At 43.2% G+C, this 21,172-nt stretch overlaps 1 protein-coding gene across 4 annotated transcripts in view; it reads right to left on the bottom strand.

Annotated features, from left to right (window-relative positions):
• The window catches only part of Patj (PATJ, crumbs cell polarity complex component), a 304,077-nt gene that overhangs the window by 127,535 nt on the left and 155,370 nt on the right, over positions 1–21,172 (bottom strand). For all 4 annotated transcript variants that reach the window (XM_087660182.1, NM_080398.1, XM_087660184.1 and 1 more), the window contains 1 exon segment: positions 3,372–3,568. In XM_087660182.1, coding sequence (XP_087516308.1) covers positions 3,372–3,568 — 197 coding nt within the window.

Below are 21,172 nucleotides of genomic sequence, written 5' to 3'. Positions count from 1 at the left end.
TGACTCTAAAGGGGCTGCTGGATGCAGATGTCCAAGGGTAAAACAAAACTGCGATTACAATTGTTAAACTTGCACCCCATCCCCCATGATCTAGGAAAAACAGAGGCCTACAGTGTTTGTGATGAGCCATGATAAAAATCCCATGAGCCTCTGCGCTCAACATCCATGCTGCAGCACTTGTGAACCTGCGGTGGGAGGATTCCGGAGTCTCAGGAATTTGAGCCAAGCATGGGTAATAAATGAGGCTCCATCTCAAATAAACACCCAAGACCCTTCCCTGAAGTATGGGGCTGGGAGGCTCTAACCTGTTGGCCATGTGAGAGTACCTGGAGGGTAACCAGAGACAGCAGGGAAGCTCTTTTAAACGTCCCAATCGCATGTGTCTGGGCTGTTGTGCTGTACATGTGCATCCTCTGTGGTGTTCTCTAGAACATGTAGGTGGGTACAGACTGAGTGAACTGTTTCCCCAAGTTCTGGGAGATGCTCTGATAAATTAATCAACCTGCAAAATAGCAGTATTAGGAACTTAGATGTGTGGCTGGGTAGGCCTAAGTACAGGTAACAACCCAGGACCTTCGGGCAACGCCTGGATTGAAGAAGGGTCACGAAGGTGTGACTTAGACCTGTGGGGCTAGATGCTATCTCCATGTAGATGGCAGACTGCAGTGAATATAGGATATCACCCGAGAACTACAGGTTGTTTAGGAAACGCCCTTGTTTATCTGGGATTAGCTTGTGCTGCACTGAGTATATGGAAGATGAAAAATTGTTGATCTCTTGCTCGAACTATGCCGAACACCCTCAGCTGTCAAAAGCATTGGGGGAAAAGTAAAGTAGGCCTGCCAAGGCCTATGGCGACAGTCCATTTGTCTCCAGTGTCTAATGAACGTCAGACTGAGGAATACAGCACAGTGCTCCTGTGAGACCAGATCCTTAGGCTCTTCCACCTTGAGTCTGAATAACAGAGAAGGCTACAACTAGAAGCAACATTTTCCTACTTACGGAAGCGTTTGCATCCACTGTGTAGAAGGGAATCTGTCTAAGCACACCCAGTACACAGAGCGACTTCATACACAAGATTTCACTGAAGATACAAACATCATAAACCAGGAATCTCTTGGATCTAAAAAAAATGGGGTACAATGGTGGTCCTCTTTAAAACTATGTCAAAATTAAAATCCTGTTATGCAGAAGGAAAGTATGGGGCATCTGAGACTTTCAGCAGGGAATTAGTGCTCGGCTCCCACGGATCCATTAATCTATACATGGGACTGACAAATAAAAGCCTTTCTCAAAAACCAATATCCTCTAAAATCTAGTTTGGCTTGGTCTGTCCGCATCTTTCACTATGTGAGGTCCTGAGCCACCGCTGGACACTGCCAGCCAGGTCAGGTTATTTGACCAGGACCTGGAACTATGAGCCAATATAAATCTCTTGGTGGGAGGTGGTGGCAAAAAAGAAGGAGGAGGCCGAGAAAGAACGTCCTTCTTCCTCTATAACCTAGCCTACTGTGATGTATCCATAGCAATAGATAACCGTTAAGGCACAGAGCAAGGGGACAGATACATAAGCACAGGGGTAGAGCACTTGCCTAGCATGTTCACAGTCCTGGGTTGATCTTCAGCCTTCACACGCACACACACACACACACACACACACACACACACACACACACACACACACACTTATTTGCAGAGTCAGAGAAAGAGAGAGACAGTAGGAGGAGGGAACAAGGGAGGGAGAGAGGGAGGTCGGAGTCTATTAAAGAATCTCAGGGAACACAGTGACATTAGTGCCCACAGCATGACTCTTAAGACACTGCCAAGCCTAAGTTTTCTTCTTGTTAAACATTTTTATTTCTTTTTTATGCATGGGAATGTTTTTGTCTGAACATATAGATGTGAACTACTTATGTGCATGTGGAGGACAGTAGAGGGTGTCAGATCTTCTGGAACTGTGGGTGCTAGAAACAGAAACTATGCAAGAATAGCAAATGCTCCAGGCCCCCAAGCTTGAGTTCTTATCCAAGTTTAGACTTAATTCTATAGTAATAAAGGCTTTACAATCCAGTTTTCCTATGCATACAATGAGAGAAGTAATTTCCACCTATGGTTCTTAAGAACCCCAAAGGCAAGCGAGTGCCATGCACAGACAAGGTCTAACAACTCACTGAGCTAGCTCCCGTTTTCACCATGTTCATCTCCATCTCTTCAGTCTTTGAGGGAGACTTCTAAACAGATGCTAAAGGAAATTAGCTCGAAGCATCTATTCTGTCAGTTTTACCTTTATTTACTTAATAGTTATACTAGTCAGAGCTAATCCTAGTGGGGGCTTTGGCTGTGACACTGACTTACAGAACAAGAAAAGAAAGGCTCTCCCAGGTGTTTTAGGAGTTAGGTGGAGGGAAGCTTCAGAGACTGTGGAGGAGGAGGAGATGCTAATGTCTGTGTTCATTGGCTGCAGATGTAGAAAGCATGTTGTCTGGAGTCTGGCGGGGAAACTACCCACATGAACTCAGGGGCTCCTACTTCCTACAGACAGTGTCAGACCCAGCACCCTGTGACTGGCCTCCTCTAAAAGCCGCATGTGGGGCTGGTTTTCTAGGAGGCCTTAACAGTGGGTAAACACCAGCAGAAGTCAGAAGGCCAAATCCTCAGGACAGGAGAACTGCTGACTGTGCCTGGAACTGTGTCTGCACTCTCTGTTACTCGCTATTACATTTTTCAGTTTGAAATTCAAAGGACTTTGCTGCACCTTAAAAAAAAAATCTCTTTTCTCTAAACTAGAAGCTATTTGAATGAAAGTACTTATGTCTCTCTGTTCTAATGGACAGTTGAAAAACAAGCTGAATGAATGAAGAAAATGAATATTAAACGTCAATAAACTCAAACCAATGCCCCAAATTTAAGGAAAATAGAACAACCTTGCCAGATTACTGATGAGACCATCTGGAGAGTAATTATCTGAGGGCCAGTCTACTCCCTGCTTTCTAAGTAAGGAAGCTGTGGCTGTAACAAGTTACCAGTGTGATAGACATTAGCTGTTCCCAATAAGATTTCCACAGCCTTAGTATCTTGGTTTATTTTGTTTTCCTTTGACAGGGCCTCACATAGCCAAGGATGGCTCAAGCTCATTACATAGCAGAAGCTGGTCTTGAACTTCTGATCCTTTTGCCTGCCTCTGCCCTCCAAGCGCTGGGATTACAGGTGGTGACAAAGCGCTGGGATTACAGGTGGTGACACAGCGCCCACCTATCTACAGACTTTGTTGGTTCTCACACAGTCATAAAAGAACCCAAAGCCATTCTGTATGCCACCCTCAATACTTAGTCTCTGTGCCAAAGGACAGCTTGAAAACAAACGGCTCTCACCTCTAGCAGCTCATCTCCAACCCGCATCCGTCCATCTGCAGCAGCAGGTCCGTCTGGGTTAATCCCCACCACAAATATGCTCATCCGTGACCGGTCCTTGTTGCCAGCGAGACTGAGTCCCAGTCCATTCTTATCCTTTTCCAGTTCGATGATGTGCAATTCTCCAGGCAGGTCTGCATATCTTTGCCTGATCTTTTCTGTATTAAAAATGAAAAAAGGTAGAGCATGAGCCTGCATTAAGGAGACATGAGCGTTCTCCCATACTTAGTGGGCACGGTTCATTTTCAGTGCTCTGAGAATAAGTCAGTTAAGCTATGGTTAGCAACTATTTTTAACTCCACCTAAGTTTAGATTGCTCACTTCTCCTTCTCGTTCCTGTCAGCTCAGCCTTTCACGGACTGTTTTTCCTTCAGGCCCTTACCAAAATGAAGGGAAATCAAGGTCTCAAGCTTCTACCTTGCCAGGAAGGATTAGAATATTCACTAACAGTGATGCATGAATAAAGGATTTAGTTTTAGAGGTAAAATATGAAACTCATGAGAGTAGAAATGACTGTTCAGAAAAAAATCAAGAATTTATTATACTTAAAATAAAGTTATATAAAAGTATAAGTTTGTCAAACTAGGAGGTGAATTCAAGGCCACGTGCGTGACTGGCAAGAACTTTTCTATTTGCCGGCAGCTCTTCCCCTAAAATATACTCTTAAAAAAATATAGAAACAGCACAAGTAACATTCAATAAATGAGTAAAAAGAAGGGAAATTAAGGATGCCTGTTTAGCTGTCAGATCTAGATCCACAAATGCCCACACAGCCATCAATCAGTGCAATGTTTTATCTCCTGGGGTTATATTTCTCCTTCACTATGTTGAAGGTCTTAATGGTCATGGTTTATGTGTTCAACATCCATCTTTCCATCTTCTATTTCACCTTGTCTGCTGGCTACTTTTTTTTTAAATCAACATGACACAATGTAACATCACCTGGGAAGAGAAAATGGCCCCAAGAGACTGGCTTCTAGGCAAGTCTATGTATAGATTGATGTTCAGGGGCCAGCCCAGGGGTGATGCCAGCCCCAGCCAGGGGACCTGGGGCTATATAAGAAAGCAGGCTGCTCAGGTCTTGAGGAGCAAGCTAGCAATCAGCAGTGAGCTCTGCTTCAGGTCCTGCCCTGATTTTCCCTCAGGATAGACTACAAACCAAATGCTGAAATAAACCCTTTTCCCCCAAGCTGCTTTTGGTCGTGGGGTTTGTCACAGCACAGACAGCAAGCTAGGCAGCCCTGTCACGTCTACACTATGGTCTACACCAGCATCCTGGATCCGCACAACAAAACCACACGAGTACAGCAGCAGAGAGAATACCACTCGGGCTTGCATCTCACACAGCACCAGCCCAGAAAGTACATCAAAGAAGTGAAAAGGGAAAACAAACACTGACAGTTTTCTTTATGTGAGGATGGCTACAGGTCACTGTGCCACCAAGTACATGCTGGAGGATGGAAACATTCATAGACAAGCTGGAAGTGACAGGTGCTTTAGGATGCAGGAAGCTGAGGCAGGGGGATCTCCACTTCAACGCCAGTCTAAGCCACATATTAAGGTCCCATTTTAAAAGACAAAGAAGAAAACACAAGCAAATAAACGAAAACCAAAGATATTAATATATATATGAAAACACAAACAAATAAACAAAAAACAAACATATATAATATATATATGAAAACACAAACAAATAAACAAAAAACAAAGATGTATTTATATATACATATATTTTCATTCCACTTTTAGGGCCGACATGATAGCTATTGAACCTGAGGATCAGTGATTGATAAGGCTGTATGGGCCATGATCTCAAAGGCGCCTCTTGTTTCTGACCCAGTGCAGTGGTTTCAGGCCTGCTCCTGGGTTGGAGATCCCAACTGTGGTTCTCGTGTTTCCACCGATGTTACCTACTTGACCTACTGAGCACCCTCCCCCCATGCCGTGTCATTTGTCAACGCTGGTATGATTTTATTTTGCTGCTGCTCTTCACTGCAAATTTAACAAAGAGAAGCTGTTCATTGCAGCATTTCTCCTAGCCCATGCTGGCTTCGCACTCAGTATGTGTCTGAGGATGATCTTGAACTCCTGTCCGGGGCAACACTTATGCCTAGCACAATCCTGACTTTTCCCTCCCCTGGCAGAGAGATTCAGCAAGAAACGAAGATTGTGCTCTTATGAAACTTGTTATGTAATCACCAATTTATGGTTTAGATCTGAAATGGCCCCACAGCTTCTGCTTGAGGACTTGGCTCTGTAATGGGACTGAGCCAGGGCGTGGGACCTGACTGGATCATGGCTCTCATTGAATCAGGGAAGTAGTCCATCATGGAGTCAGAGCTTAAGTGAATCAGAGGAAAGGGTTTTGTTATAAAACGCAAACCCTTTTTGCTTCCTGCCACCTTGAAACCATTTAATATGATTCAAGCTAAGACCATATTCTGAAGACAGTTAAAAATTAGGAAATCTTTTACAGAAAATCACCATGGCAGTAGCCTAAAGGATAAAGTTCAAAAATGATGTTAATAGAGAGAGATAGCTATGCATTTTTTTTAGAATTAAAGATAAAACAGCTGATAAAATAGGATACTTTCTGTTGTTGATTTTAGTTTTTATGACTAGTCACACTTCTATTCTACCAACTCTCTAATCTCTTACAATAGCACTTTCTTTTTCTTAGATTTTCTATTAAATGGTAGTTTTATCTATGATAAATGCTAAATTTGTTAGTGCAGTAAACATTCACTAGCAAAAAGAGCTTTATGGCAATTTTTTTTTTTTGGTTCTTTTTTTCGGAGCTGGGGACCGAACCCAGGGCCTTGCGCTTCCTAGGCAAGCGCCCTACCACAGAGCTAAATCCCCAGCCCCGGCAATTTTTAAAGTAGCCATATCTTGACTTTGGAGAACCCCTTACACACCTATACAGTAAAGTTCTGTTCCTCAGAGCAGTGCGATTGGGAGGTTATATGAGCCTTAAGAGGTGAGGAAATAGGAACTCTTCAAGCCATGGCCATCCGAGAGAGCACCTTCTATGTCACTGCTATAAAGTACTTACTGTAGGAGCGCAAGGAGTGAGTCAGCTGACCCTAAAGTGAAGCTTCTAAACATGCAAGCCAAACGAAGCTCTTTTATTACATTGATTATATCAGATACTTGTTACGATAATAAACACCAAATGGTGCTCTGTGCACCGGTTATAAAGTTGTACCTTACTATGTCAGAATCTTCAGCAAACATTTAATAGCACAATAGTTGCTATGTTGTCTTCTGATTCATTGCCAATACTCGAAAATGCTAATTGTTTCCAGCCTCATCCATGGACCTGCAGACTTTATGTTATAGGCAATCGTGTGAATGTACCATGTTTTCACTATTATTCTGTTGACCGACACCTAGGCTGTTGGTATCTCATGGCTACTGTGACTAGAGTAGCAGTGAGCGTGGGTGGAAAAGCATCTCTACAGCAGGATGGAGAGTGATAGGGGTGCGTGCCCAAAGGAGCATTAAATTCCTATATTTAATTTTTCAAGGAACCTTCACACCAACTTCAGTTTACACTCCACCCCCACAACAGTGGTCAAGTACTATTTACTCCCTACAGCCACACCAGCATTTGGTGCCTTTCTTTTTTAATCTTACCTATTCTGACTGGGGTAAGATGAAATATCAAAGTTGTTTTTATTCTCATTTCCTAGAAGGCTAGAGAGTTGGGCTTTTTTTTTTTTTTTTACTATCTCAGGCATCTGTAAACTAAGTGTAACTGTGAAAGTAAACAAACTTCGGGAAACTTTTAAGCGTTTAGCTGATATAAATGAACTTAGGAAGTATTCGCCATCCACGACAGGTTTGAAGAGTAAAGTAAGAACACATTCTAATTAGACCGTAGCCCACTGCTTTGATACACAGAGCAAAGCAGCAGCTGGTCGCCCACTTGAACTCTATCAATGTTAGCTTTCCCTGCTGTTGTACATGGCTAAACACATGCACATGCAAATTCTACATGCTTTATATGCTGGCTCTTTATGAAACACACAGAGATGTGCAGTGAGAAAATCCACAGGAAATCACATTACTGTGCTATTTTACAGCAGCAGCAGCAGCATCACCAAAACTCACCCGATTGATCTGAGAAAGAAAAAAAGCAGACTCCATTGCTTAGCTTGTAAGTCAGTAATGACAAGGACGCTCCTTTGGTATCCAAGGGGCAGAACCAACTATGCTAAGCCCAGGCACACTGTATGAACGATGAATGCACTCTGAGAGTCCACGTTGGGGTGGGGTGGACAGAGTGGAGTTTTAAATGCCTGCCGAGTCACTGTGTCTCTCATTTATGGGTCTGTTTACATGGCAAACCTATCTATAAATGTAAGGTTTTCTTAAGAGCACAGGTTCCCTAAAATAACCTCAAATCCAGGTGTCCAAATAATGCAGAGGGAAGAGAAAATTATGATCTTATTTTCAATGCTCAGTTAAGGATGTCGAAAATTAATTTTGAATTGATGACAAAGCTGTTCTTTTCTTCTTAATTTTGTCTGCCATTCAGAAATTGCCATTTGAAAGTAAGTAACATTTCTCTCACAATGACGTTAAGAAGAAACAAAAAATGAAAAACACTCAGTCTCCACTGGGAGTCCTGAAGAAAAGGACAACAGCCCTTCTCTACTGTCCAGGTTGCTTCTCTGAGTTAGAGTACCAAGTGAGAGTACCAAGTGAGAGTACCAAGCACAGCTCCTCGAGAGGCCCAAGGGACCCCTGCAGGACCAGTGCTGCCTGTAGATCCAAACCACAGAGACAGCTTGAAAACTCACAGTCAAGTTGCTCCAGTTAGGGACGGTGAAAGTTCTGTGTAGGGATTGCTGTAGCCTGTCAGCGAACTTAAAGCTAGGGTAGCCAAACATCATTAAAAGTGGTAAATCTTTCATGTTTTTTAAACATATACATACAAAGCCTTACTGTTAATCTAATGGACCTCAGAAATTGGTTCTTATATTAGTCATGTAGGATTTAAAATGGAGATTCATGGACAGGATCCTTCCGGTCTCCACCTGAGCCCTGAAGCTAAGGCTGTCCCATGACCCTCCAGGCTCAAATCCCACCCGGAGAGAGAGCGGATTTCCCAGGAGTGCTGTCGCTCCTAAGCTCATAGGTGAGACCACCACTTTTGCTCTAATAACTGGCCAAAGAGGGACCCACCAGAAGTGCACAGAGCACAGGAATCAGGGAGCAGCCAAGAACAGGAGCTTTCCAGTTTCCATTAGCACCCCAGAGCTAACCCTGTGATACAACTCTTCACACCCAAGTCCCTCCTAGACCAACAGAACTGGTCTCCCAGGAGGGCTGACACACCTAAGAGCACAGGCTCACAGGCCCACAGGAGAGACACACTCCAGTCAGAGACAGCAAGACCACCTAACACCAGAGAAGACCAAAATGTGGATGCTTCAGCCCTTCTTAGAAGGGGGAACAGAATACTCATGGGAGGTAGAGGGTGGGAGGGACTTGGGAGGAACAGAGGAGGGGGAGGGGGGAAGGGTGGCAGGACCAGGTATGGGAGGAGAGAGAGAGAGAGAGAGAGAGAGAGAGAGAGAGAGAGAGAGAGAGAGAGAGAGAGAGGCGATATACAGAGGGTCAGGAATTTGAACAGAGGTGTGTAGCACTGGGGGATGGGGAACTGAGAGTAGCCACCAGCAAGTCCCAGATGCCAGGAAAGCAAGAGGCTCCCAGAGCCCAACAGGGATGACATTAGCTGAAATGCCCAACAAAGGGGAGGGAGAACCTGTAAAGACCATATCAGGAGGTTAGGCAAAGCAGGGGATGGGGCCACCCGTTCATCTCCAAATTTTAAACCCAGAAGGGCTCCTGTCTAAAGGAAATACAGGGACAAAGAGTGGAGCAGAAACTGAAAGAAAGGCCATCCAGAGACTGCCCCACCTGGGGATTCATCCCATATACAGACACCAAATCCAGTCACTATTGCGGATGCCAAGAAGTGCTTGATCACAGGAGCCTGATATGAATGTCTCCTGAGAGGCTCTGCTAGAGCCTGACAAATACAGAGTCAGATGCTCACAGCCAACCATTGGACTGAGCCCAAGGACCCGAAAGGAGGAGTCAGAGAAAGGACTGGAGGAGCTGAAGTGGTTTGCAACCCCATAGGAAGAACAACAATACCAACCAACCAGAACTCCCCCAGAGCTCTCAGGGACTAAACCACCAACCAAAGATTACACATGGAGGGACCCATGGCTCCAGCCACATATGTAGCACAGAATGTCTGGTATCAATAAAAGAAGAACCCTTGGTTCTGTGAAGGCTTGTTTCCCGGTATAGGGGAATGTAGGGTGGTGAGATGGGAGTGGGTGGGTGGCAGACTCTCATAGAACCAGGGGGAGGGGGCTGGGATAGGGGTTTTCCAGAGGGAAAACCAGGAAAGGGGATAACATCTGAAATGTAAATACACAAAATATCCAATAAAAATGTAGATTTATTACCCTTACTTTGTGAGGTTAGGTTAAAAACTCCAGCCTGAGTTTTTAATGCCACAGTTATATACCCACTGAGTCAATGGACAAATATTAACGGAATCCACTTCACATTCAAGTTGTAAAACAAAAGGAATTCATTCCATGAAACCTGTCACATGCATACACATGACTGGTTACAACTGAGAAATAAAAGCTTCGAGAAAAAACCTAGAGGCTGAAACTATTTATTTATTTTAATTTATTCCGTGTCCTCCCCATTCCCAGGAATCAAGCTCAGAGCCTTACATATGTGATGATACCCAACCTTGCAGCCACATCTCTAGTTGCCACCCATGTATTTAGTGCAGTCAACTAAAGATAAGACTAGCTGGTACATGGTGCTGGAGCCACGGGGGCCTCTTCCAACAGTTCTGCATCTAGGTTGCTCCAGTGCTGACGTACTTAATGCTAACGGACGAGCTAGTCAACTTCAAGTAGCCCCATGGCTTTCTCACTTTTGTAGACAGATGGAGTAAGTTCAAACAGAAGCTCGGCAGAGCAAAGCCTGGCACTAGAGTGGAGCATTCTTCCATCATTTGAGGTTTCACTCCATTCTCTTCCCTGGTAGAAACGAACTATCATCTCTGCACTCCAGACTCCAGAAAGAAGGCTCAAGTATTAAGCCCCTCGAGGGTGAGCATCTGGCAGACGATAAGGATGTCGCTCAGCCTTAACTGGTTTCCTGCTCATCCAGCCCACTGCTGCCAGTGCCCACGTCACACCTTTGGTGTGCCAAGCTCAGGCTACACCTGCTGAGAGGCACAAGCATAGGCTGCCCTCAGGTTCTTCAACACTCGCTACCATCCCAACACCACTCCCAACAGACAGAAAGTCCATTTCGGATCTACAATCATCCAGTGGTTCCAGAGAATGCCTCTTTCACTTAAAAGTGGCACAATTTCATCTTTAGACATAGATTCAAAATACATTAGTGTTGCTAGAAAAACAAATTATTATATGGACATTTTCTCTTGAAATATACTCTACTAGGGATGAGGTGGTAGAGTTCAGTGGCAGAGTGTGCTTTGCACATACTAGGCCTGGCTTCAATTCCTAGCATCTCTCCAAAGGGAGCTTAAACTTTTCACCCACTAGGAAGAACACCAGATGACCAAATGCATGCTCAGCAGGGCATGGCTAACATCTCACGCCCAGCATTTATGTCATCCTATAACTTATTCTTAGACTCCCAGCTTGAAGAGGATTAAAAGACGACGATCCTGCTTCTTTGATATACTGATTTCTGTGTCTTCCCCATCCCTGAGAGAGATGAGGAAAATCATGTAACTGAATTTTGTTTTACAGATAAAGAAGACTTTAGAGGAAAGACCTTATTATAAAAGGCTATGAAGTTAGCATATCAAAAAATTAAAGAGAATTGCTTTCTATCAAATCATCTTACATTCACCTAATACTGTTTTTAAGACTGACTTTAGTATTCTCCCTCACTTGAGGTGCTTTGTTTAGAAATCCTACATTTTCCCAATAGCTCCTTACATGAAGGAGACCTCACCACTGGCTCTGCCTCTGAGTTCTTCCCACACAGATAGCATGACTGACAGGTAGCTGAGAGGATCTGGCCAGAGTTCCATTGGGTCTCCTGCACCCATGGGGTCCAATCTGTTCAGGTTGCCCTTAGACGAGAGGACCTGCAGCTGTTGAGAAGCTCCCTCCACATTTTCTTATTCATTCCTTCCTTCTCTTTGAGACAAGTCCTGCTGTGTGACACAGGCATGAAGCTCAGGATCCTTAAGTCCTCTTTAAGGAGCTGCAACAGTGCTTGCCCAGGCTGCCCACCTGGGGACTGGTCAGTGTAGCTACTGCCAGCGCTCAGAATGCAACATCCCAAACACAGCAGCTTGGCCCACGACAAGGACACTTGGAGAAGCTGATAAAACTGCAGAAGTGAGTCCTGCTACTCAGTCCCTCATACTGCAACCAGAACTCCTCCTTCTTGAATGAAGCCAAGGAAGGTCCCTCCCTCTCTGACCTACTCCTTCTCCTCTTACCTGAGGGAAAGAACTAGGGAGCCAAGAACCGGAGAACAGGGCATATAGAATTCTGCCTAGTCTGGCACCATTAGACTACATCCCCTATCTTCCAATCATCTTTCTCTTTGTCTGCCTTTAAAGACAGTATTCTGAGATCATCATTTCTGTAGGAACTGGTGTCAGATGAAATTTTAACTCAGTAGATATTGTGAGTGGGCCCAGAGAAACGGTTTAGAAGGTAAAAATGCTTATTGCTAAACCTGGGAACCGAGCTCAGTCCCCAGGACCCACATCACAGTAACAGAGAGCCAACTCATCCACGCACTCCTCTGACCTCCACATGTGCCCCACAGCACGTGAATAATACATAGTAAAAAGATAGTTCTTTCCCCACATACTACACATTAAATGTGGTGCTGCTGTGAAAAGAAATAGTGACTGGGCCCCAGCTGTTGAGATTCCACACTAGTGCGCCTGGGCAATGCTTATGAATTTGTTACCAGGAAAAGGATGTGACTCTTGTGGGTCACCACAGAATCCTCTCCCATGCAATGCAGTACATTTTCCAGTAAAGATCATGACAGTCAATCATGAAAATTCACAGAAATCAGGTTGAAGGCAGCCCTTCACAAATAGCATCTCAACAAAATTTCCTGTCTCTACCACCATGACTCAGGATTAAATATGAGGTTCCTTTGGGCCATACAATGAAGAACTTCAGAACCCTAACCATTTCTCTCTTCCTCCCTACATCCAATTACATCTTTCACCTATCCCAGAGCCAAGCAATTTCTAGTAATCGAATTCTACTCACTAGGTTTAATGTAAGGTTAACTACAGTTTCAAATGGGGAAAAGAAGTTAAGTTACCATGTTGGTCAACCATCAAATTCAGTCCATATCTTTGAAACATCAAGGCAACATTCACTAGCTCTGAAGTTTCAATTCTATGCTGCCAGTCAGCACAAATAGCTCTGGAGCGTCAGACAGGTGGTTTTGCAGCAAGGGAACTCCATGTGGGGCTGAGCACAGGCTACCACAATTCCTTTCCGTGACAACTAGCATGGACAATGTATTGTTTTCAAGTGGTAGAATAGCGTAATATCTATCTATCTATCTATCTATCTATCTATCTATCTATCTATCTATCTATCTATTATATATCCCCAGACATACCAAATCACACATTAAATAGTGGTTTTAAGCAACAAGAGTGTCACAATGATGCAGGATCTTAACCATATCTGCTTCTATTTTGTGTTATTCACTGTGGTGGTGGGGTGAACCCAGGCTTCATATATCCATGCTAGACATGTACCCAACCATTGAGAAACCAGCTTGGTTATAGCATCCTTTTGTTTGTTTGTTTGTTTATCATTTATTTATTTTTTGAGACCATGTCTTTGCATTGCCTATGTGCCTGAAGAATTTCTCGAATTCAAGAGTCTACCCCTACCAGCCAAGAAGCTGAGACCCTGGGTATACCCAAGAGCAAATTCTCAATTGTTCTGTTGACCTTTTTATTGCGTGCAGAACAAGCTCACTGCTTCCCAACAATACAGAGCTTGGCAACTGAGAAAATGGCAGAAACAAGGCTACTCACCACCCTGAAACAGGCAGTAAGGCCTAGAAAGGTTTTCTGATCAACCCTCAAGCGGTTGTTAGGGTCACTGCAGAGATGCCCTGTATACACCAGGGCAAGGAGCATGTTTACCTGAAAACACAGGGCCTCAGAGACAGCCCTGCACAAACACATTGCCCACCCCACCCCGTTTATCATGATCAGAACCCACTCCAAGATTATCTATTTCTGTATTAAGCCCATTCCTTTCTTTGAACTTATTTCCTTTTAAAAGTTCCCATATCACACAAAATCGTATTCAATAAAGCTGTTTGCTTTCTTCAGTTCTGTACCAGGACCTAAGATGGAAAGATATTGCTTCTCTATACACTTTCAAAACACCAGGGAAGCAGCTATGGTTCCCATTTCAAACAACCTGGATGCCCTTCCACTTCTAACAAGAGAAGAGATGAGGAAATAAGTCACCAAGTTCCCTCTACTCCAGGCTCGCTCACACACCCTGAATGAACATCAGATCAGCATAATCGGATAGAACAGTTTTATAGCTCTGTTCAGCAGTCAAGTTTGTTTTAAACTTGGCTTTTTCTACCCCTGTGACGTTATTTGGAAAAACAATAACAAAAACAACACCCCCACCCCCGCTCCCAAATCTCCAGTTGCTCATAATTCTCTATCAACACACCAGATGTCTTTCCCTTGTCCAAGAAAGCCAGAAGGATTTCTCTAGTGGGTCTTGGAGTGCTTTGCCCTCATCACAGGATATTAGGTGTTGCTAAGTAACAAAGCCTTTCTCCCAGAAAGACACTTAATTCAAGCCACTGCCTAGTGCTTTAATAGCAAACGCTCGATGCACTGGAATAGAGGCTCAGAGCAGTCTCAGATGGCTTAGCTGCTTGATCTGCTTCCATAACAAAGAGGCCAATGGCGCAAGGCTGTGATTTAAACATTTCTGCCTATGCACTAAGTACAATAATGTCACTTGTGAGAATCAGTTATGATGAAAGTCCCAGTCTGTTTTTCTTATTTAATAAACAACTTTTAATTTTCGGAGTTAGTGCATCCAGGCTTGAAAAGTAAAAATATCTGAAGGAGAACAACAGCAAATCAGAAGAAACAAAATCGTAGCTCAATGGGTATAAAATTAACTCAAATAAATCAGTAGTCTTCCTCTACACAAAAGAGAAACAAGCCGAGAAAGAAATTAGGGAAATGACACCCTTCATAATAGACCCAAACAATATAAAGTACCTCGGTGTGACTTTAACCAAGCAAGTAAAAGATCTGTACAATAAGAACTTCAAGACTCTGAAGAAAGAAATTGAAGACATCAGAAGATGGAAAGATCTCCCATGCTCATGGATTGACAGGATTAATATAGTAAAAATGGCCATTTTACCAAAAGCAATCTACAGATTCAATGCAATCCCCATCAAAATACCAATCCAATTCTTCAAAGAGTTAGACAGAACAATTTGCAAATTCATCTGGAATAACAAAAAACCAAGGATAGCTAAAACTATTCTCAACAATAAAAGGACTTCAGGGGGAATCACTATCCCTGAACTCAAGCAGTATTACAGAGCAATAGTGATAAAAACTGCATGGTATTGGTACAGAGACAGACAGATAGACCAATGGTACAGAATTGAAGACCCAGAAATGAACCCACACACCTGTGGGCACCTGATTTTTGACAAAGGAGCCAAAACCATTCAATGGAAAAAAGATAGCATTTTCAGCAAATGGTGCTGGTTCAACTGGAGGTCAACATGTAGAAGAATGCAAATCAATCCATGCTTATCACCCTGTACAAAGCTTAAGTCCAAGTGGATCAAGGACCTCCACATCAAACCAGATACACTCAAACTAATAGAAGAAAAACTAGGGCAGCATCTCGAATACATGGGCACTGAAAAAAATTTCCTGAACAAAACACCAATGGCTTATGCTCTAAGATCAAGAATCGACAAATGGGATCTCATAAAACTGCAAAGCTTCTGTAAGGCAAAGGACAATGTGGTTAGGACAAAACGGCAGCCAACAGATTGGGAAAAGATCTTTACCAATCCTACAACAGATAAAGGCCTTATATCCAAAATATACAAAGAACTCAAGAAGTTAGACCGCAGGGAGACAAATAACCCTATTAAAAAATGGGGTTCAGAACTAAACAAAGAATTCACAGCTGAGGAATGCCGAATGGCTGAGAAACACCTAAAGAAATGTTCAACATCTTTAGTCATAAGGGAAATGCAAATCAAAACAACCCTGAGATTTTACCTCACACCAGTGAAAAGGGCTAAGACCAAAAACTCAGGTGACAACAAATGCTGGCGAGGATGTGGAGAAAGAGGAACACTCCTCCATTGTTGGTGGGATTGCAGACTGGTACAACCATTCTGGAAATCAGTCTGGAGGTTCCTCAGAAAATTGGACATTGAACTACCTGAGGATCCAGCTATACCTCTCTTGGGCATATACCCACAAGATGCCCCAACATATAAAAAAAGACACGTGCTCCACTATGTTCATAGCAGCCTTATTTATAATAGCCAGAAGCTGGAAAGAACCCAGATGCCCTTCAACAGAGGAATGGATATAGAAAATGTGGTACATCTACACAATGGAATATTACTCAGCTATCAAAAACAGTGCCTTTACGAAATTCATAGACAAATGTTTGGAACTGGAAAATATCATCCTGAGTGAGGTAACCCAATCACAGAAAAACACACATGGTATGCACTCATTGATAAGTGGCTATTAGCCCAAATGCTTGAATTACCCTAGACGCATAGAACACATGAAACTCAAGACGGATGATCAAAATGTGAATGCTTCACTCCTTCTTTAAAAGGGGGAACAAGAATACCCTTGGCAGGGAAGAGAGAGGCAAAGATTAAAACAGAGACTGAAGGAACACCCATTCAGAGCCTGCCCCACATGTGGCTCATACATATACAGCCACCCAATTAGACAAGATGGATGAAGCAAAGAAGTGCAGACCGACAGGAGCCGGATGTAGATTGCTCCTGAGAGACACAGCCAGAATACAGCAAATACAAAGGCGAATGCCAGCAGCAAACCACTGAACTGAGAATAGGACCCCCGTTGAAGGAATCAGAGAAAGAACTGGAAGAGCTTGAAGGGGCTCGAGACCCCTTATGAACAACAATGCCAAGCAACTAGAGCTTCCCGGGACTAAGCCACTACCTAAAGACTATACATGGACTGACCCTGGACTCTGACCTCATAGGTAGCAATGAATATCCTAGTAAGAGCACCAGTGGAAGGGGAAGCCCTTGGTCCTGCTAAGACTGAACCCCCAGTGAACTAGATTGTTGTGGGGAGGGCGGCAATGGGGGGAGGGTGGGGAGGGGAACACCCATAAAGAAGGGGAGGGGGAGGAGTTAGGGGGATGTTTGCCCGGAAACCGGGAAAGGGAATAACATTCGAAATGTAAATAAGAAATACTCAAGTTAATAAAAAAAAAATCGTAGCTGAAGTGGCAAATCTCTGGTGAATATTCTCACCAAACAGAAAATGATAACGGCACATTAAAGAAACTGATAGTACAACAAAAAAAGAGGAAGCTATGAAGTATAGCCAATATTTTTGCCAGCATGCGGGCCTGATAATGTTACACAAATCTATACGGGGAACTGACAGTCAACACATGAGACCACTAGCCATGAAAGCAAACGAGTGATGGACATACATGTCGCTCTTACGCGCTGGACAGTGCTCCTGGCATGGACAGCTGACTGCCCTGGCTTTTATGAAAATGTGGATAGGAAGGAATCCTCAGCTTTACCACAAGGGAAGCAAAGCAAGGTAAAAATAACAAATTTCAGCGTGACACAGTGTACTAACGTTGGGCACCCCAGAGAGTTTGCCTCTAGAACCCAGGAGAGAATCTATCCAGAACTACAAAGTATCACAATTTAAAATAATTTCCTTCCCTTTACTCATAAAAATTGAATCTGCATTAGATAAAAAAGAAATAAAAAATAAATAAAGTAAGAGAGACAACGTGAGTAAGAATCATTCCTGAAAACATCATATAGGGTATGTGTAAGGACATAGGTGGCCTCCACTAGGAGAGACATCTACAGTTTTCCCATTAGGTACATCAAAATTAAACCAATTGATATGCGACAAAAAACTTACACAAGCTTTATACTAGTAATAAAATTAAAGTGAACCTTTCTTGTTAGACACTATGGTTACTTTTTGGCACACTCTAAATCATGAATTAGAAACTTCACAACATGAATTTACTGTAAAAACAAAACAAAACAAACAATAAGAAAAATGAGGCAAAGAAGCAGACAGACTTGATCAACAGGCTGGGACTGCTTTATTGTACTAAAAGGGCTCAACCTTTCCTTAGGATGAAGGTTGTACAGGCTTGAAGGGGCTGAGGGACAGGTATGCACATGCACATAGTTGCAAATAGACACACACACACAGAGACACATACACGTAGACACACACACACACACACACACACACACACACACACAGAGCTAACAGGAAGTTACAGCTATTCTTTGCAGCTGGACTGGATCTGGGAACATCATTTCCTTGCTTCAGCGTCTCTAGTGCAGGGAGTACAGATGTGTGCCACCGCAGCTGTATTTTTAAGTAGTGTGTGTGTGTGTGTGTGTGTGTGTGTGTGTGTGTGTGTGAAGTGACAAAATAACTAGGAATGAAAAGAAAATGTATCGATGCAAAAAATGCAGAAAAACTTGGTTGTTACTGAGTCTGGTAGGATAATACATGTCTTAGTTAGGACTACCATTGCTATGATCAAATACATGACCCAAGAAAGTTTGGGAAAGAAGGGTGTATTTGGTGTTCACTTCCATATTGTAGTCCATTAGTGAAGGAAGTCAGGGCAGGGATTCACTGTGGGAACCTGGAAGAGCTGATGCTGAGGTCACGGAGCGGCGCCGCATACTGACTTTCTCACCATAGTTTTTCCAGCCTATTTTTTTCTTGACAGAACCCGGGACCACCAGCCCAGGGGTGGACCCTCACATGATAACTGGGCCCTCTTGCATCAATCACTAAATAAGAAAATGCCCTACAGCTGAAACTAATGGAGACAGTTTCTCAATTGAGGTTCCCTCCTTCTAGATGACTGAAACGTGGCCTGCAGTTGTATCAAGTTGACATAAAACTAGCCAGCATAGTATGTATTCTATATATTCAAGAAAAATGGTGGAATTCACTGTTCTTCTCATGTTTTCAAAAGTCGGAACATCTCACAACTAAAAGACAACAGCACAGGGGTTGGGGATTTAGCTCAGTGGTAGAGCGCTTGTCTAGCAAGCGCAAGGCCCTGGGTTCGGTCCCCAGCTCCGAAAAAAAAAAAAAAAAAGACAACAGCACAAAATCATCTGAACAGCCCTGTAACATACAACTGTTATTTCTTAAAGACTGAGAAGCTGAGGCCAGTGTAAGATCTGGAATCTGCCCAGTGTACAGTTCCTTTGCAACACTCTAGTGGGTCAGGCTTCGGTGTCTGCCCCTCCAAATCCTGTCCACTTCCCACATTAAAGAGTATTCACATCAGCTAGCATAAGGAAGAAAATCTAAACAAATCTCTAGCTTAGAGAAAACAGATAAAAACCATTTACCATCTGACCAGGAAAGGAGCTATGGTTTGATGCTCAGAGCTGCTGATAGAAGCGCAGGGTTGACACTGGGCTGGTGTAGGGCAAACAGTACACAACATGGGACTGGCTGCCTGGAGCTTGGGACTGGAAAAGACAATTCTGGAACTACAGTTAGGAGCAGGTGGTAGTGAAGCTCACCCTAGCCAGAGAAGCTGGACTGCTTTGAGCGGTGTTTGGGATGAGTTACTACTTGACCACAGGGAGACTAGGAAGCCTGACCATTTAGCAGGACTGAATTATACACCCAAGAATGACAGGGAAATGAATAGGAACTGAGTTAACGGTATCTAGGGAAAGAGACCAAAAGTAATTTAAGACGACAGAGTAGTAATTTTACTCCATTTATTTCATTAAAAATTCTGAATGCCAGCTCTGTAACAGGCGCTATGCTACTCACTACATTAAAAGAAAAAGTAAGGACTGAATTGATACTGTCAAAAACACTGAAAGTTCTGAGTATCATTGTCCTCTTTCAGTTATGTGACAGCAGACAGCGATTTCACATGCATATTCAATACCTAACCTCTTAATTAATAACCATGCTAAGTTTGGAGAGACAAAGATGCCAGTCCAGAATTCAAAATCAAGAAAACACTGAAGGTCAAAACAAAGGGCATATTGAATAACAGAATCCAAAGTTCCTCGCATGAGGACCCTTGGACTTGTCAGGCTCAACACCGAGGCAAGCAGCTGAGGCTGGAACAGAAGTCACAGCTGGGCTATCTTGGCTTCTCACTTCCACAGGCAGCCCAGCTCCTTCCTTCTTTATTTCAGGCCATGAGACTGACCGCTTGGCAAAAGCCCTCTGGTAAGGAGGTGTGGAGACGCTCTGAGGTAATCATGCAGTGGGGGAAAGAGTTGGCAAATGGTCAATTTACAAAGACAAATATAGGTTCATTGACCACCTTACAGTTAAAACAACATGAAATCTGGTTAGTCTCGAGGGGAAGCACATCCACCTCCATAGGGAAGAAAGTAACATAAGGACCCGTGTTCAAGTGCACAAGGCCCCTCTACACTCTGTGCCCATGAGGCTTTCGAGAGTTTACTATACTTGTTTCCCAAATTATAGTCCCCAGATGAGCTGCGGTAAGGGCTCAATTTTCAATGCTATCTGGACTCTGTCAAATCTACAAACTCTCACTTCCTGGAGATGGGACAAAGGAGTCACTTTTATTATATTATCTTTGTAGATCTCTACAGATTAGTGTTGGGCTGGGATGGTAGTTTCCTGAAAACAAGATCCAAGTGTAAATAAATCTTATGAAATCATCAAAAAATGTTTTCAAATTTGAAAATGGTACTGGAAAAAAATACCAGAATTTCAAAAGCGCTCTTCACAATCATTTGTGTTACACTGTCTATATCACAACCGGGAGTGGGGTGTTTTTGTTTTTTAGTCACCAGAGAAGTACTGTGTTGCAAATGCCCTGTGGTTATAGCAGAGCAGAGAGGTGAAAGACCTGGGTAGACACCTCATGCAAAGCTGATTAACAAAGGTCCCATGGGTGTCAGTTCATTGTCACCAACACTGGTGCTGACAGGGTTAGGTGTTTAATTATATTTTGTGGAAGTGGGGAAATGATAGTTTCAGATAATTAAACTGTAGCAGAAAGTAGCAAAGGAATTATATAATGTGGTATCTGCCAGGTGACCTGGTCCTTAGTGACAGAGAAGAGAAGACAACCATTCTCTACTCATGCACTTCCAATCGGGCCTTGTACACAGCATCAGTTCAAATAATTGTCAGAATAAGGTTCAGAGAAGAAGGAAGCAGGATTCTGCCTGAGCTGTGGCAATGTTGAACTGCAATAGCTGTTCATTGTGTTGTGCACTGTCTTGTTAGAGTAAGAATCTACCTCTGATCATTATAGGCAAGGCTACAGGTTGAGCATAAATATATAAATGATATGTAAAAACACAAATTTATAAATTATTTAGTAACCAACACTGATCAAGAGATGGGTTACGAGCTAATCAAA

Source organism: Rattus norvegicus, chromosome 5 (assembly GCF_021556685.1).
Source record: "Rattus norvegicus strain SHRSP/BbbUtx chromosome 5, alternate assembly SHRSP_T2T, whole genome shotgun sequence".
Lineage (NCBI taxonomy): Eukaryota > Metazoa > Chordata > Mammalia > Rodentia > Muridae > Rattus > Rattus norvegicus.
Note: the sequence above shows the minus strand (reverse complement) of the source record. Positions and strands in the feature narration are given on the sequence as shown.